Source organism: Equus przewalskii, chromosome 29 (assembly GCF_037783145.1).
Source record: "Equus przewalskii isolate Varuska chromosome 29, EquPr2, whole genome shotgun sequence".
In the NCBI taxonomy this organism is placed as follows: Eukaryota; Metazoa; Chordata; class Mammalia; order Perissodactyla; family Equidae; genus Equus; species Equus przewalskii.
Window position 1 is genome coordinate 22,244,444 of NC_091859.1, and position 17,023 is coordinate 22,261,466.

Here is a 17,023-nt window from a genome sequence, read left to right on the forward strand (position 1 = left end):
TGTTGGATGAGACTTGAAAGTCGTCTCTGGGCTCTACTAAATTAAGGTAACTATTTTTTCTTTAATAGCAAAAGCAGACATGCGTCAGTTTAAATTCTACATCTATGTATTTGGTAAGCGGAGGCCTAAATAACACTGTTAATATTTGGGATTTAAAATCAAAAAGAGTTCATCGATCTCTTAAGGTAAGGAAATTTTTTTTTTAATCCTTACAGAAATGGGTATCTCACAATGTGTTTAGAGTAGTCGTCAAACTTTTCTTTTAATTTTGAGCTATTATGATAAAAATAAGATACTTAATAATTGAAGTGAGATTCGTTAGGGTAAATAAAGATGCTGCTAGCCCAAAACTTAATTTTTTTCGTCTATTTTTCCCTCCATGTTTGTCACCACTGCATGTTATTGATGTTTAAAACTTTTTCCTTATTTTTTCACTTAGCTCTACTCTTGTTTGAGTGAACCACTTGCTTCATTTTCTCTAAAGCATGGTTGGTTGTCGTCAGAGATCTTTTTTTAAGGCACTTTGTAAAAGAAATGTGATTTTGGGATGACAGTATTTGATTTAGTAATCAGAATTGGGGGTTTGGCTTCTTAGTTCTCTACTACTGTTTGTGTTATTTTTGTGTGTGTATTTGCATCTTGGTAATGAAATACTTTCTAAAATAACTTACTATTTGTAATTAGTATTTCTTTGAATAGCTTTTTGCAGTTTCAGAAAATAAAAATAATCATCACAGAAAAGCCTCTGGTTGTGGGATTCTTTTGGAATTCTTTATTGCTTTTCATTATTATGTTCTTTTAATATTTGGAAGTTCATCTTTATTTATAATTTTTACATCTTTTTAAAAAGTTTTAATATGAAAAATTTTAAACATATTTGTGTATGTACACATGCATGCCTGTACACAGAGAAAGAACTTCCTTTAACCCATCACTTCTGTATTCATCATCTGACGTTAATAATGATCAGCTCATGGACAGTATTGTTTTGTCTATGCCCGCTTCTACTCTCTAATCCTCAGACCCTCAGAATATTTTCAAGCAAGTGTCATAGATCATTATTTTGTTACACTGTATCTCAGTGTCATTGAGTTCATTCTTACTAGAGCTGTGGACTAGAAGAATTTTTTTTCTTAGCTAAGTTGAAATATAATTCTATAATTGGTATTTAAAGTATTACCTTTGGAAGTTCCTTATTTTAGGTATCAGCTAAACTTTGAAGAGTCTTCAGGAAAATTGAAAAGTTGCCAATAATGAGAATAGTTAACTTTTATTGAGTTCTTTGATATGCTGGCCGCTATGCTTAACATAACGTTTATTCTATTTATCTCCACAACTCTGCAAAGCAGGTGGTATTATTCCTAAGTACAGACAGAGAAACTCCGGCTCAGACATGTTAAAGAACTTGTTCAGTGTCAAATAGCAATGGCAAAGATGAGATGCAAACTCAGATATTATTCATTGTTTAATCTTTTAAATTATGAAATAATTGAATTAAAGCTATTTAGAGGGATATACTCACGGTGAATAGAGTGTCTTACAGAACGGAGAAGAGATTAGAAGTCTATGGCCAGTTTTGTCCCATATTGTCACTCATTTTAGGGGCTTCACTTCTTCCCATCCCTCCTTACTGCATGGCAAACTTCTGCTCATCTTTCCGTCCTCAACTTTCCCAATTACTGCAGATAGTTTTTCTTTTCTCACTATTTGAAATTCTTAGAGTGCTTCATTTGTTCAGTTAACAAGTATTTGACTAACTAATTTTGATAGTGGGGAACTAATCTTTCGCCTTTGGGTCCTTCCTCTGTGGTTCTCTGCCTGGTAATAACACAGTTTCTGGCACTTGGTAGGTGTTTAGTAAATGTTTACTGAATGACTTATTTTCCACAGTTGAAATAAGGAAGACACCTGCCTCTTTACAAAGTCATAGAAATTGTTTTGGACCCCACATTCTTAATTTCTCAAATGGGAATGATACACTAAATGTCCGCTCTTTCTTTTCTCCCCATGAGACATTTTTTCCTCAGGATAGCACTTACTTCTTTGATGTTGCGTTACTTTGATATTATATTACTATGCTTGATACTACATTAATCTAATTATTAGATACAAAGGTTAGTTTGTTTATATTTTCAAGATATGACACCAAACTGTTAAAAAGTTTACCCCAATCCTGATCACTTTTGTATGCTCCTGCTAGATAGCTCTAATTTGACATTGGAAAACATAGTCCTTGTGAACTCAGTTTGTTCAAAACCAAACAGTTTTATTTCCTCCAAGTGGATTCCCCCTTGGATTTGGGAGACAGCCTAGTATAGTGGGAAGAAAACAAGCTTTGGAGTTTGACCTGGAATTGAATCCTGGCTCTACTACTTAGCACTTATGTGAGCTTGCACAGGTTTCTTGACTTTTCTGTGCCTCCTTTAGTTAACAAAATGAGAAAAAAGACCTTGCCTCCCAGGATCCTCCTTAGGATTAATAGTAATATGTAAAGCTCCCAGCACTAGTAGGTACTCAGCAAATGGAAGCAGCTGCTGTCAACTCTCAAACAAGTGTGGCTCCATCTGGCTTCGGGGCTTTTGTTTTTTTCTCTCTTCCATTTTGCAGCGTCTAGTTTCTTCCTCTCTCCCTAACTCATCCTTTAAGGTTGAACTCAAGCTTTAGGTCTCCCATAAGGCTTCCTGTGTTGGCTCAGTTCGCAGCGATGCCTCTTCTCTTTCCTCTGACCCTTTGCCTCTGCCACTCATTTAGCGTTCATTCTGCCATTTTCATGTTAATTTAAATGTCCTGTCTTCTCAGTTGAACAGTAATACTCTCAAGGGCAGGGACTCTCATAATAGTCAACTTACAATAAATGTTACTTGTCAGTGGAAATGAATTCTTGAAAGTAGACATAATGCCATTTAGAAAATTACCTTTCCTTTCTGTCTCTTGTTTTAAGAGTGCCTGATCATTATTATAGTTATGAAAAATAAACCTCTGTTCCCTAAGAAGACTTGGTGTTGATCAGATAGTTTCCTGCTCGTTTGAGTAATTTTTTTTAGGTTATTTGAGGAAAATGTTAAAGCAAATATTAGATTGACAAATATATAATATTTACAAAACATGAACTTTACAAAGACATGAACACGTGCTGTTTGATGGTTATGTGGCACTGTACTTACTTTCATTTCTTTCTTTCAGGATCATAAAGATGAAGTAACTTGTGTAACATATAATTGGAATGATTGCTACATTGCTTCTGGATCTCTCAGTGGTGAAATTATTTTGCACAGTGTAACCACTAATTTATCTAGTACTCCTTTTGGCCATGGTAGTAACCAGGTACAGTTTATTTTTATTTATCAAAAATAAAGCTGATAAGATAGATTTTGAATTGTCTTACATAAGACAATGAATTTAAGTTTTTAAAATTAAGGATTTTAAATTTGCGTTTAGCTTGCTTGGAAAGCTTACAGCTAGCTGTTTTTTAATGGTAGTGTTTTAAAAGTGTTCAGATAACAGGCTAATTCATACTAGGTTATGGTGCTTACATGAGTTCAGTTATGCCATTGAATAGTCACATGCTCCTAGAATATAACTATTTATAACAAAATACAAATAATTGTTGATAGGTTAAGCCTGAAACATGGATATTAATCTTTCCCTGACATTATAGTTACAGAAGTGTTGCTTGCTCAAAATATGTCAGCTACGAGACGGGTACTTATGTTCATAGATACTCTGGTGGCTATGGGATAATTGAGTGTGTTTAGGCACAGGGTACATTGAATTTTGTTTTTTAAGTATATGATAGTTCAAGTATCAACGTTTATTTGTATTTCAGGTTAATATAGGAGTATTTAGGGAAACTTTTTCTAAAGGAAAATTAGTCAAATTTTTTCCTTATAAAAAATTAGTCTAAAATTCTTGAAAGAATAAATTCAGCTTCTCAAGAAATTTAATTCTTGGCTAATTTTCTATGAAATTCTCAACAGAAATTTCTAATGAGGTGCAACTTCTTTTAATTCTTACTTTTTATTGTAACCACTTTGGCTATTACGGTTATTAGGTAAAATATGGGAGTTCTTCACTTTTGAAAAGCAGATTTTAAAATCATTGTTTGAATAGTATGTATTTAGTGTTTAAGGAAAGTTTAGTGGATATTAAAAATGTGCAGAAAAAAGTCTTCTCTCAAGTTCCATATGTATTGGGGAATAAAAGGGAGAACGCAGAAATGATATTATGGGTGATTGATAGCGAACAATCTTTGGTGAGTGAGAACAGTCAGGGAAAATGATCTGATTGGGAATAAAATAAGGAAAGTTGAAGGAGGGAGGGTTTCAGCTGGGTCTAAGGCTTAATTGATTTTTGTTTTTTTGTTTTTATTACGACATGAACTGACCACTTTGCTAATTACTGTATTCTGACTTGTGTTAGGATTAGCTCTTTGCGTGCCCACATCCTGGTTGGAACCATGTCTTGTTTCTTTGTCCTCAACAGTTGTCCAGCTTTATGCCTTACATGGAAAAGATTCTCAATAACCACGTGAATGGATGAACACATTTAGAGCTAACAAAGATTTTCGTAGGCTAATACAACAGAGAATGTTAGGAGAGGGCTATTTAACATGGAGGAAGTCACATGAACCAAAACAAGGAGAAAGGAAGCTGTGTGGGTTTTACATAGGGCCAGTGTGAGAAAAGATTGAAAAGGTCAGCATGAACCTAGTGTTGATGTGGGGCCTTAAATGCCAGACCAAAGATTTGTCTTTTATTTTGGAAGGCATTTAGGGAGCTGATCAGAGTTTTTGGTTAGTTGAATGTCAGAATCGTGGAGTCCTTGAACTAAAAAAAGCCCTTAGAGGTAATCTTACTTTCTGCATTTTATGGGTGAGGATAAATGATTTGCCATGGAGAATGTATTAATTTGTCATAAAAGCAGGAAGTAATGTTTTGTTTTCGTGATTCTTTTTTTTGCTTCTTTGTATTTTGATTATGGAAATGTAAAGCCTAGGCCCATGGACATTGGAACTTTTGTAAAAAAATCTTATCTGGTGTTCAAATGTCTTGCTTTTTAAGGAAATAGAGTAATTTTTTCCTTTTTTTTTTTGGTACACTAGAAGCATGACAAATTTAGATTTATAAATGCACAGCTAACTTTTCAGTAACCTAAAAATTAGGTCAGATACTACCATGTATATTATTATATTTCAGTTTTTATTGTGTCTTGCTAGAGAGTTTTCTTATTAAAACCAGACGTAAAGGAATAGTCCTGAAAACATTAGCTTTGGTGGTTGTTCTTGGCTTAATTGTGTGTAAAATACTTAAAATTTTTCACTTGAGATATAACTTACGTATAATAAAATGCATATATCTTAAGTGTACAGCTTGATGAATTTTTATATACACAACACATGTGTAACTACTACCAAGATCAAGATATAGAGCATTTCTGGCACACTAGAGGATTCCCTCTTCACTCTTCCCAGTCGCACTTCATATTTCTTGAAAGAATTGTGCGTGTCTGGCTTCCTTTAGCTTCATTGTGTTTGCTTTGTCGTGTGGAATGGTGGTCCGTAGTGTGGTCCTTCTGTGCAGTGTTCCGTTGTATGGATGTGCCACAGTTTATTCGTCCATTCTACTGTCGATGGACTTGTGAGTCGTTTCTAGTTTTTAGCTGCTACGATAAAGCTCCTTGAAGATTCCTGTACAAGTGTGTTTTGTGGACATATCTTTTCATTTCTCTTGAGTAAATACTCAGGAGGAGAATTGCTGGGTCTTAGGGTAGGTATTAAGTTTTACTTTATTAAAAATTGCCAAAAAGTGTTCTAAAGTGTTTGTGCCATTTTACTCTTCTGTCAGCAATGCATGTGAAATCCAGTTGCTTCACGTTTTTGCTAATACTTACCAAGTGTTGTCTATCTTACCACTTTCAGCCACACTAGTGGTATCATTGTGGTTTTAATTTGCGTTTCTCTGTGTTGAATGAGTTGAGTGCGTTTTCGTATACTCTTTTGTGAAGTGACGCTTCAAGTCCATTTCTCCTTTTTGTATTGGGTAATTTGTGTTTTTCTGATTGATTTGTAGTTTATTATATATTCCAGAGGGAGTCATTTTTTTGGATATACATGTTGCATATAACTTCTTTTGGCCTAAGGCTTGCCTTGTCACTCTCTTAATGCCTTTTTTTTTAATTGAACAGAAATTTTTAAATTTAATGAAAGCTAGTCTAGTATGTCACTGTTTTTTTTTAATAGATGCTGCTTTTCTGTCCTCTTGAAGAATCTTGCTTGCTCCAAGGTCTTAAAAATAATGTCCTTTGTTTTCTTTTAGATAAAACTTTATTGTCTTACTCTCCTAGTTTATATTTATTATGATCCATTTCAAATTAATTTTTGTGTATGGCGTGAGAGTTCAACTTTCTGTACAGGTATGTAATTACGCCAGCATTATTTATTGCGAAGACCATCCTATTGCCACTGAGGTGGGTGTAGGTGGTGACAAGGTTTGGAGAGCATTCCAGGCAGAGGTCATCCCCTTCGTAGCATCCTTACTACCGTTCATTGTGTTTCAAGTCCTGTGATCCTTGCTTTATATTACATTTTCTCGTTTAGTCTTTGCTTCTCGTTTGTGAGGTGCATGGTATTCTCATTTTACAAATGGGAAAACTGAGACTCCAGCACTTTCAGATCACGAGACTCTTAATTGACTTTTGAAGATCAACTCTTCAAGAGTGATATTATTGTTTCCTTTCGGATCTCTTTTTAGCTCAGGAGCAGCTGAATGTTTAAGGATTTGAGGATCCAAAGCTTCAGGAAACTTTGCAGTATTGTCTTGTTACTTTGGGAAGTCTGAAATTTGCTTCACATTAAAGAAATACCTTTTAAAATTCTGGGTGACAGGTTTTTGCGTTGTTAGTTTTCAAAGGGTTTTCCTTGATTAGTTTCCATAGCAAAACTGAATTTAAATTATCTTCTAGTTTAGGAACACAGTAATGCTCAAAGCTTAGCTCTTGTGCGAGGTCTCATAAACCGGAACCTGAGGTTTTCATGTGCCTGCTGCTCCTTCTGGGCAGGTGGTGTCTCTATAGGGTCTTCTGGTATAGCTTTGCATTGTGAGTCCCACATTTATTTGGAGAGCCAGCTGTGTGAACCTGGGCAAGTTACTTAACTCTCAAGCCTCCTTTTCCTTATCTGTCAAGTGAGAATGAGAATAGACTTTCAGCAGGGTTGTTTTTGTTTTGTTTTGAGGGCTAAATGAGATGCTGAGTGTGTTGAACATAGTTCCTAACATTTGTAAGAGATCAGCGAACTTTAGTGTGAGCTTTTAGTGAATAATCATATTAATAGCTCTTCTGATTCACTTCCCTGAACTGGTTTGAGCATCTTTAGGTTTAACTCATTCCCTCCAAACCCCTGCTAATGTACCAGTTGCAATTTGACCTAATAATCGTATTTTGTGTTTTAGACTCACTTAAAATAAGGAAAGCGTTAAAGAAGGTCAAGAAATTGAACTGGAGTGTGTTAGTTTTTTCCATTTCCCTGGAACAAATGTTTATGTATTTTTTTGTGTACCATATTATTTCATTTTCTTCTATTTAAAACAGACGCCATGGGCTAGGAAATGCCAGTTGGTTCGTGTGTGTGTAAGTATGCCGTCTCAGTTTTCTTAGTGAGGAAAGTCACAGTTTTTGTGATTCTGCATACTTATGTTTGCCATTTACAGGCAGCATAATTGAAATCTTTGGAGTGTTTTTAAATTAGTTTCTTTCCTACAAATGATTTCGTTATGGCTTAACTGTTATTGACCAAAAGCATAGAATTGCTACTTGAGCATTCATTTAAAAAATTATTTAATTAAGATTTCTCAAAATTCAAGATTTCAAATATATTAAATATTCATTTCTTAAATGTAAACAATATTCATAAAAATTTCAAGTCTGTCAAAAAATTGACATAATTCAATTCAAATACACTGTTATCCAGCCCAATTTCTATGTTCATTAGTTTTACTATGGATAGGATCTGGGTGATCGAGGAAAATAGCAGGTAGGGCACATCTGATGATTAAATTAAAATTTTTCAAGTTTTGTTTCTATGAACAATCGAGAATTTGAAATCTTTTTTTTTTTTTGAGGAAGATTAGCCATGAGCTAACATCTACTGCCAATCCTCCTCTTTTTGCTGAGGAAGACTGGCCCTAAGCTAACATCCGTGCCCATCTTCCTCTACTTTATTTGTGGGATGCCTACCACAGCATGGCTTGCCAAGCAGTGCCATGTCCGCACCCGAGATCTGAGCTGGCAAACCCCGGGCTGCCGAAGCGGAACGTGCGCACTTAACCGCTGTGCCACCAGGCCAGCCCCAAGAATTTGAAATCTTTAAAAATTATCAAATTGATTTCTTAGCAAAAATGACAAAACCTTGGAGTCTCACTGAATCGGCGTTATACTGAATTTCGTATCAGATATGAGGTTGCCTGAAGAATACTGAGAACCTTCCTTGACGAGTCTGAGCCGCCCCGGAGCACTCTGGTTTTGTGTGGATCACAGCGTCTTTCTGCGGGGAGGAGCCTGGCTGCTTCTGCAGGGCCGCCGGGCCCCAGGCTTCTCGGGTTGTGATCCCTGTCACTGCCGGGTGGGTGTGTGTGTGGCCGAGGCTTGCACACAGGCTTGCCTGCGCTGCCTTCCCCAAATCGCAGCCCCTTTCAGAGCAGTTAGAGATGGGCGTCTGTTTCGCTGGTTGCTTAGATTTAAAAATGATCATAAATGTAGCAGGCTTTCTGTGAGATTTTAAATACAGTGTATTTCAGTATGTGTTTATGAAGTCCATTTTCTTCAGTGAAATTTTCGATAGTTTAGGTAAAGATTTTGTAAGTATTAATAAGCTAGTTTGAGTACAGAGTTCTGGTAAATGTAAATAATTTTTAATTTTATCAAGAATGAGTTTAATTCTGATTTGGTTAACTTAGTTGACTGGTTGTGTTTATACTTGAATTTCGGCACTCAGAAAGTTTGACCACAAAGCTTCATATCTGGAATAGGTCTCCTTTATGTTACGTAGGAGCAATGGTGTACCATCACATGATAGTGTGTCCGTGATTCTCTTGATACATTTCTGTAGTATTCGTGTATACTTGTCTGGCCTATATATTATGTTCTTGGGCATGTTGGCATAAAATAAACTTCTGATCTATATTTTTATACATTACTTCTTAAAGGCTAATTTTTTTCCTTCTTCCCTTCTAAATTTTCTTATTTGGAAGTAATTTGAAGAATGTTTTCTTGCAGGGTTTCTATGTGTAGCTCTGTCTTCTTTCCATACAGTTATAATCATTCTGTTGATCCAATCTTGTTTTTTTACTTTTTCTCATTAGTGTTCTATCTCAGGTATTCCCTTATTACTAGTGTTCATGACCATAATTTTTAATGGCTGCATGATATTCCATTGTTCAAATGCCAATTTATCTATACATTTCTGTATTTTTGGTATTTTCCAAATTTTTTTTTTTTAAGATTGGCACCTGAGCTAACAACTGTTGCCAATCTTTTTTTTTTTTTTTCTGCTTTATCTTCCCAAATCCCCCCTGGTATGTAGTTGTCTATCTTAGTTGCAGGTTTTCCAAATTTTTATAATCACAACAGGCACCGTATGTTAATATTTCCGTAAGTTTATATCTAATGCTTTTGACTTTTTCTTTGGGATTACAAATTGTCTTTCAATGTAACTCAGTAGCAGGCTCACATTTCCTTTGCTTGAGGAGCTTAAGTATGTTACTCTATAATTTTTTTTTTTGGCTGAGGAAAATTAGCCTTGAGCTAACATCTGTTGCCTGTCTTCCTTGGTTTTCTTTTTTTTTTTTTGCTTGGGGAGGATTAGTCCTGAGCTAACATCTGTGCCAATCTTCCTCTACTTTATATGTGGGTTGCTGCCACAGTGTGGCTAATGAGTGGTGTAGATCTGCTCTCCCAGGATCCAAACCTGCAAACCCAGGCTGCTGAAGCGGAATGTTTCAAACCCCAGCAGTACGCCATGGGGCTGGCCCCTACTCTATCACTTTTGATCTCAAATGTCTGATGGTAATTTAAGTATTTTATTCCTTATGAGTTGCTTGTTCTTTTTCCCTAGATGTCCAAAGGATATTTTTCTTTAAATCCAGTAATTTTACTAGACTGTGTCTTGGCATAGGTTATTCTGTATTGCTATTCATAGGTACATGGTGTGCTCATTTAATATGTAGTTTCAAATGTTTTGTTCTTTCAGGAAAGTTTTCTTGAAGTATAGTTTTGAGTATTCATTATCTTCCTTATCTTTTTTTTTCTTTGTTGGATCTTCTTATCTTCAGTAATTTATTATTTTCTCTCAAATCATTTTTAACTTTTCCTTTATTTTTGATTTTTAAAAATTCTTTCCTTTTTACCTATCTTTAAGATGTTGTCTGTTGTGTTTGTTCATTCTTATATTCCTATTAAGTTAGCCTTCATTTTTGAAGAGACTTTTAAAATTCCTAATTCTTTTCCAAGTTCTGACATCTCATTTCTGAGTTTTCCAATTATGATTTATGTTGTTTTTTAATGTCGTATAGCATTTTATTGTCGTCGTGGTCATCTGTTGAGAATGTCTTTCTTCTCGTTCTCTTGTTCTCATAATAACTGTGTATGGGATTTATCTGTGAAGATAGCTTCCCTGGACTTCTAGACAGAGATGGAGTTCAGAGTGTGTTTTCTAACTTTACAGAGCTCCCTCTTGTTTTCAGGTATTTTTTTAAAACAGTAGCGACTTGTTTTCTGAGGTGCTTGACTTGGTTCCACTTCCCTGCTTGTATGTGAACTTCTGCTTTCCTTCGGCTCTGTTGACTCCACCCTGTTCAGATTTGCCACCACTCCTAGCACAGTCTCCTCAGTGTGGTGCCCTGACCTGGAGAGAGGTGCCTTGACTGGTCAGTTTTGGGAGTTCATTGAGGCTAAACTGCCCTCGCCCTTGGGACCTTTCGGCAGTCCTCTTGTACGGACCCACTAATGCAGTGGGTATTCCTGGCTTCACCTGATGTTGTCACATTGGCCACCACACTTTCCTGTGAAAAACTTCTGGCTATTTTGGGCCTTTCCTGTTCTCAGATCTGCCTCAGACTCCCTGTTATTTCCTTCTGCATCCTCCAGCACAGACACTAATACTCTAAAGGACTTGTGGCTGTTACTTGTTTGAGCTACTAGCATGTATCTTGGGGCTCATGGGGATACCTATTGTCTAGTTTTGTTGTAAACGTTGTTCATGGGATTTTAGTTTTGCTGTCTGGTTTGCTATCTGTCTGTAAAATACACACGCAGACACACACACTCACTCACACTCATGGTGCTGGGGATCCCCAAGACCAGGTTTGAAGATTCACTCAGAGTACTCACAGGATTCAACACCGAGTCATACACATGGCTGTGAGTTACTACAGTGAAAAGATCCAAGGCACGATCAGCAAAGGGAAGAGGCACCTGGGTGAAGTCCTGAGGAAACCAGGCGTGTGCTTCTGAGAGTTCTCTCTCAGTGGAGAGGATGTACTTAGTTTCCTAGCATCACGCTGTGACATGTATGAAACGAGGGAAGCTCCTTAGAGACTCACTGCACAGGTTTTTATTGGCGGCTGGTTACCCAGGCAACCTCTGCCTAGCATGTGCCAAAATTCTAAACTCTCAAGGAACGTAGGTGTTCAGCTATAAACCATATGTTTTGCGCAAACACTTTAGGCAAAGTTAGCCACTCTTATCAGTCAGTGAGCCACTCTTTATCAGTTAGCATAGTGGGAACCCTCCCAAAATCCAAGTTCTCAGTGCCAGCCAAGGGCCAACCTTGAAAGCAGGACTTTGGCTTTGTAAGGATAGGCAGTCTCAAGCCTGCTTATTAAGTCTTATCTGCACACACACACACACACACAAATGGGGAATTCAAGGAAATTCAAACATGCTGTCACCACCATAACTACTGTCTTCTCAGAGTCCTCCAGTTAAAAGGATTTTAAGCAAGACAGAAATATGTTCAAGTTTCCAGTTTTGAAGAGGTTATTGCTGCAGTAGTGTGAAGGATGGCTGGTGAGCCCTTGAGAATGGAGGCAAGCAGTAGCTCTGGTGGTGGTTGATTAGTGCTTGAAATAAGACACTGGAAAGCGAGAAGAGGGAGGGGGTGGACTCAAAAGGATACTGTATATATTTGTGTGTGTGTATATATGTATGACTCTATATGTAAATACATGTATATAGTGTCTAGAGTGTGTATATATATGAGACTAAAGCTATAAGAAAATATGAATGTACATTCTTTTTTTTTTTTTTTTTAAAGATTTTATTTTTTCCTTTTTCTCCCCAAAGCCCCCCCAGTACATAGTTGTGTAGTCTTCGTTGTGGGTTCCTCTGGTTGTGGCATGTGGGACGCTGCCTCAGCGTGGTTTGATGAGCAGTGCCATGTCCGCGCCCAGGATTCGAACCGACGAAACACCTGCAGCGGAGCGCGCGAACTTAACCACTCGGCCACGGGGCCAGCCCCTGAATGTACATTCTTATCTCTGCAAAGGGGAGGCTTTTCTAAGCATGAGAACAAAGTCTTAGTCGTGGGGACAAGTTTGATAAATTCAAGTACATAAAAATTTAAAATCTGACAAAAAGGAAGACCTGAAAACAATCAACAAAATTGAAAGGAAAATGGGATAAATATTTATACCTATGAGAGCAAGCTTTAATGTCCTTATTATATTAAGATCCATTCCAAATTACTATTTAAAAAATCTTAATAGCCCAATAGAAAATAAGCAAAGTAGATTAATGGACAATCCACAAAAGAAGGAAGACAAATGGTCACTTAGCATTTTTCAACCAAGAACCTTTAAAGCGTGAACAACAATGAAATACAAATTCTTTTATAAATTAGCAATTTTTAAAAATGATAGTAGTCAGGGTACTGGGAAATTGGAAATAATCTAAATGTCCAACATTAGTTATTTAGATAAATTGATATACTCATACATTCATTATTATCCAGCTATTAAAATCATGTAGTAGAAAATATTAATGACATGGCTAACTTTATATTAATAAAGTATGATCCCAAGTTTTCTGTTGATACTTTACTGAATGCACACAAACATATACAAATATAAAAATACTTAAAGGATATCCCCCAAAATGTTAACCAGTTTTTCTCCAGGTGGTGCCATTATGGATAGTTTTTCTTTTCTTTTTTGTGATTTTTTTTTTTAATTTCCAAATATTGATAGCAGAAGTCAGCACACTATGACCCGTGGGCTGGCCATTATTTTTTTAAATAAAGTTTTATTGTAACAGAGGCATGCTCATTCATTTATGTATTGCCTGTAACTGCTTTTGCAGTACAACAGCGTAAAATATTCTCTGACCCTTTAAGAAAAAGTTTGCCAACCCCTCACCTATAGTGAGTGACAGATTTTTCATATTTGGAAACAACCTCCCTCCTGCACAAGTGCACGCATTCCTACGTAATATAATGTAAGAACAAAATAGCATTGCTTCTTAAAATGCTGGGGTTTCTTTTATCAGCTTCTGAAGATTTTTTTTCTTAGAAATAACTTGAATCTGGAACAAGATAGGGGCTTACTAAGTACTGCTGATACTAAAATGAATGGATACTTATTTTAAATAGACCTCAGTAAATTAATACTTCATTTATCCAGGATCATTGGATACTCTCTTCATGACATTCTAAAGAGATGATGATTTAATAGATGTGGAAAGTTCAGGAATGAAGGTCTGTTATCAGAGAGAGGAGGCATTTAAAGCAATCAGTGTGGCTACCTAAGGGTCTTTTAAGACACTACGTGCAAAAGAGGTTGAATGGGTACATAAACAACAATGAGTAAGAGTCAGAAACCTGTGAAAATAGTGGCAACAGCTACTGTGTCCCTGGCTCTGTGCAGAAATGCTATTTAATCCTCAAAATAACCTTGACAGGCAAACAAGAATATTTTATATTTTGTAGATGGGAACACTGAGGCTTGGAAAATTTAAATAATTTACCCAAGTCATACGGAGTTTGGCTGAGCTCTACTTAAATCCAGGTTTATCTGAGAGGAAGATTTATGATTTTTAGCCACTTTTTTTTTTCTTTTCTTAATGGCTTCCCATATAGGTCCACAGAATTTGAAGCAATATATGGAATTTAGGTTTTGACTTAACCAAGAAATATGTTTATCTATTGGTAAAGTTCTGTTATGTAAAGTAGTAAGCTCCTTGTTCTCACCACATTCAAGCAGATTCTGGGTGACCATATTTTAAGGATGTTTTAGCAAATTCCTACTGTGGCTAAGAGGTTGAACTTTACAAACTTTGAGAATGCACAAGGTGTATGATTTTAACTAAGAGATTGAACTTTACAAATTTTGAGAATGCACAAGGTCTATGATTTTAATGGTGTTAATTTTTTAAAGTTCTTGTACATTTAATTTAATATAATTATTTAGATTATATGAAGGATCATAACTCTTAAAGTACTGCAGAAACCTTTTAAAAATTAATGTTTTGGTTATGTTTTGATAGGTTGATGTATGACTCTATAAACATTAATTCACTAAGGATCTCTATGTCTTTTATATGGTCAAGGTTCATGTAGTTTACTTTTCCTTGAGTATAGATCAGAGGAAAGATTTGTCTATTCAGATGGATATACTTTTCCTCAGCAAAAATGGAAAATATTATCGAACATTTTTGGTTTGTACTTTAGCCAAATGAAAATGAGGAGCCAAATTTAATGGATGACTGTAGTAATTATCTTACCTTAGGTGTCTGAATAACAAATACTCCTTTTGTTTCCTTAGACTCAATTTGTTTTGTGTTATTCCTAAATATTTTTTGCTGTTGAAGGCTGATATATGTTCTTTTAAAACATCTTAGAAGTAAGTAGAAAATGGGTTTCTAACATGTAAAAGCTTTGGTATCAAATCCTTTTGGAGTGTGATAGGTTAAACTAGATAGAAAAATAAGAAGCTCTCACATTAGACTTTTGTTCTGTGCCGGTCTTAGCTGGGACCTGTATGTATAGCTGCTATCTGCCTCCTAGAACCTGATTCGTTGCTTGACTTGGCACTGTAACTTAACTGTTCGAAGGTGTCTTACAGCCAGTTTCCCTCTCTTGTGGATTCTACTTAATATTAATTTCTATGCTTACATTGCTGTTTCTGCACAGAGAAAAATTAGCTTAAATGTAAAACACTTAATTTTCAGCACAGTAAATGATAATATCAGTACAAGTTTGAAAGCAGCATTTTAGTAACAGTAGATGAAATTCATTCAGTTTTAATCCAAGACCTGTTTACTCAAAGTGGATCTTTGTTTATTCTGGTCCAGCAGAAACTAGAAAGAGAGAATGTCTCCACTGCCTCCACGGACCAGTGTTTAGAGAAAGGCCAGCATTGCCCTCAGGCTGATGCTTTTGAAACAATGGATATGGTTCATCCCCAGTCTAGAGAGTTGTCAATTCCCCCTTTGTGGATTAGTTAATTTTTTATTATGCTTCAAGTGTTGAATTGCCAGCATGTCAGATGCTTAGTTTAAATAAATATATCCAAATATCTAAAATACATACAGAAAACAAATATGAAATATTGCTTATTCCCTGCCAGTTTTCCTTTATTCTTATTTGTGATTTTGTTGTGACTGGGCGTTTTATTTATGGTGGATGTTCTAACCCTGATGAATTCATGTAGTTAATCTCAATGTATTGTATTCTTCCTTTGAAAAAGAGGAGATTGAGGTAACTGTACTCCACGATAATAAAATCATGACAAATATTCAATTACTAGTACATTGGTTATGTCTTGGGGTCATCTTATAGTCCACTAAATGATTTTATGGTTGTCATGATTGAAACCTGTTACTCTATAAACCAGAGAAGTCCTAAATCCTTTGTGATTAGTGGAGTTGGCCGTTATTTATATAGTTTATGTAAAATGTTCTTATGAATGCTTACAATTACATAAGATTTATTCTTATTTTTGTAGTCTGTTCGGCACTTAAAGTACTCCTTGTTTAAGAAATCGCTACTGGGCAGTGTTTTGGATAACGGAGTAGTTACTCTCTGGGATGTGAATGGTCAGAGTCCGTACCATAACTTTGGCAGTACACATAAAGCTCCAGCTTCAGGCATCTGTTTTTCTCCTGTCAATGAACTGCTGTTTGTAACTATAGGCTTGGATAAAAGAATCATTCTCTATGACACTTCAAGTAAGAAGTAAGTGAGACGTGCTCATTTCTTAATATAGTAACAAATGATTATCATCTCATTAGCAGATATGTTTGTGATTTATATAGACCTCTCATTAACGTTGAGAAGATCTAAAGTTTGTGTACTTGATAATCTAGTAAGATAGAATTTTCTCTTTTTCTTCCCCTGCAGAAAAAAATAGACAAAGCTTGAGTATTCTTCAGAGTACTTCTGGGTGGTGAATGTTGAGGGATAGCATGTTAATGATTTCACATCTTTATTTTAGCACACATGCGTATTATTCTTTTTCAAAATACAACTAAATTTGTATATTTTTAAAGCAATATGATTAATTTGCTTTAAAGTTAATTCATTATCTAGGGCAGGGTTTCTAAACTATTAACATCTGCGCTGGTTAATTCTTGGTTGTCCTGGGCGTTGTAGGATGTTCAGCAGCATCCCTGGCCTCTATCCACTGCCAGTAGCATCCCAGAATAAGCAAGTTTGCCACCGTTGAGAACCACTGATCTAGAGCTAAAGAGTACAAAATCTTCTAAGTATCTGAGTCCATTGTACCTTCTTGTCCTTCTTAGAGTTAGAGATGTGCTTGGTTATCTAAAAGAATAAAGGGAAAAAAGCTCTGAGGGTGCTGCAGGTGTATTCAAGACACCTAACAGTATCTAAAGATCACGTGGAAGAAAATGGTAATATCACCACCAGGGAAGGACTTACTGTCAGCCCTTGTTAACAGTTTACTCTTAGTTATTTCACTCTGTTTTTTTTTTTTTCTGTTTTACTCTTTTCTTTTTGAACTAATTTCCTGAGAAC

At 35.9% G+C, this 17,023-nt stretch overlaps 1 protein-coding gene across 29 annotated transcripts in view; it reads left to right on the top strand.

Annotated features, from left to right (window-relative positions):
* NEDD1 (NEDD1 gamma-tubulin ring complex targeting factor) overlaps positions 1 to 17,023 on the top strand; it is a 46,231-nt gene that overhangs the window by 9,488 nt on the left and 19,720 nt on the right. For 20 of the 29 annotated variants that reach the window (XM_008516611.2, XM_070600523.1, XM_008516613.2 and 17 more), the window contains 3 exons: positions 69 to 185; positions 3,184 to 3,324; positions 15,993 to 16,222. In XM_008516611.2, coding sequence (XP_008514833.1) covers positions 69 to 185; positions 3,184 to 3,324; positions 15,993 to 16,222 — 488 coding nt within the window. The remainder of the gene's footprint in view (positions 1 to 68; positions 186 to 3,183; positions 3,325 to 15,992; positions 16,223 to 17,023) is intronic. The other 9 variants (XM_008516615.2, XM_070600518.1, XM_070600510.1 and 6 more) reach the window with 2 other exon arrangements.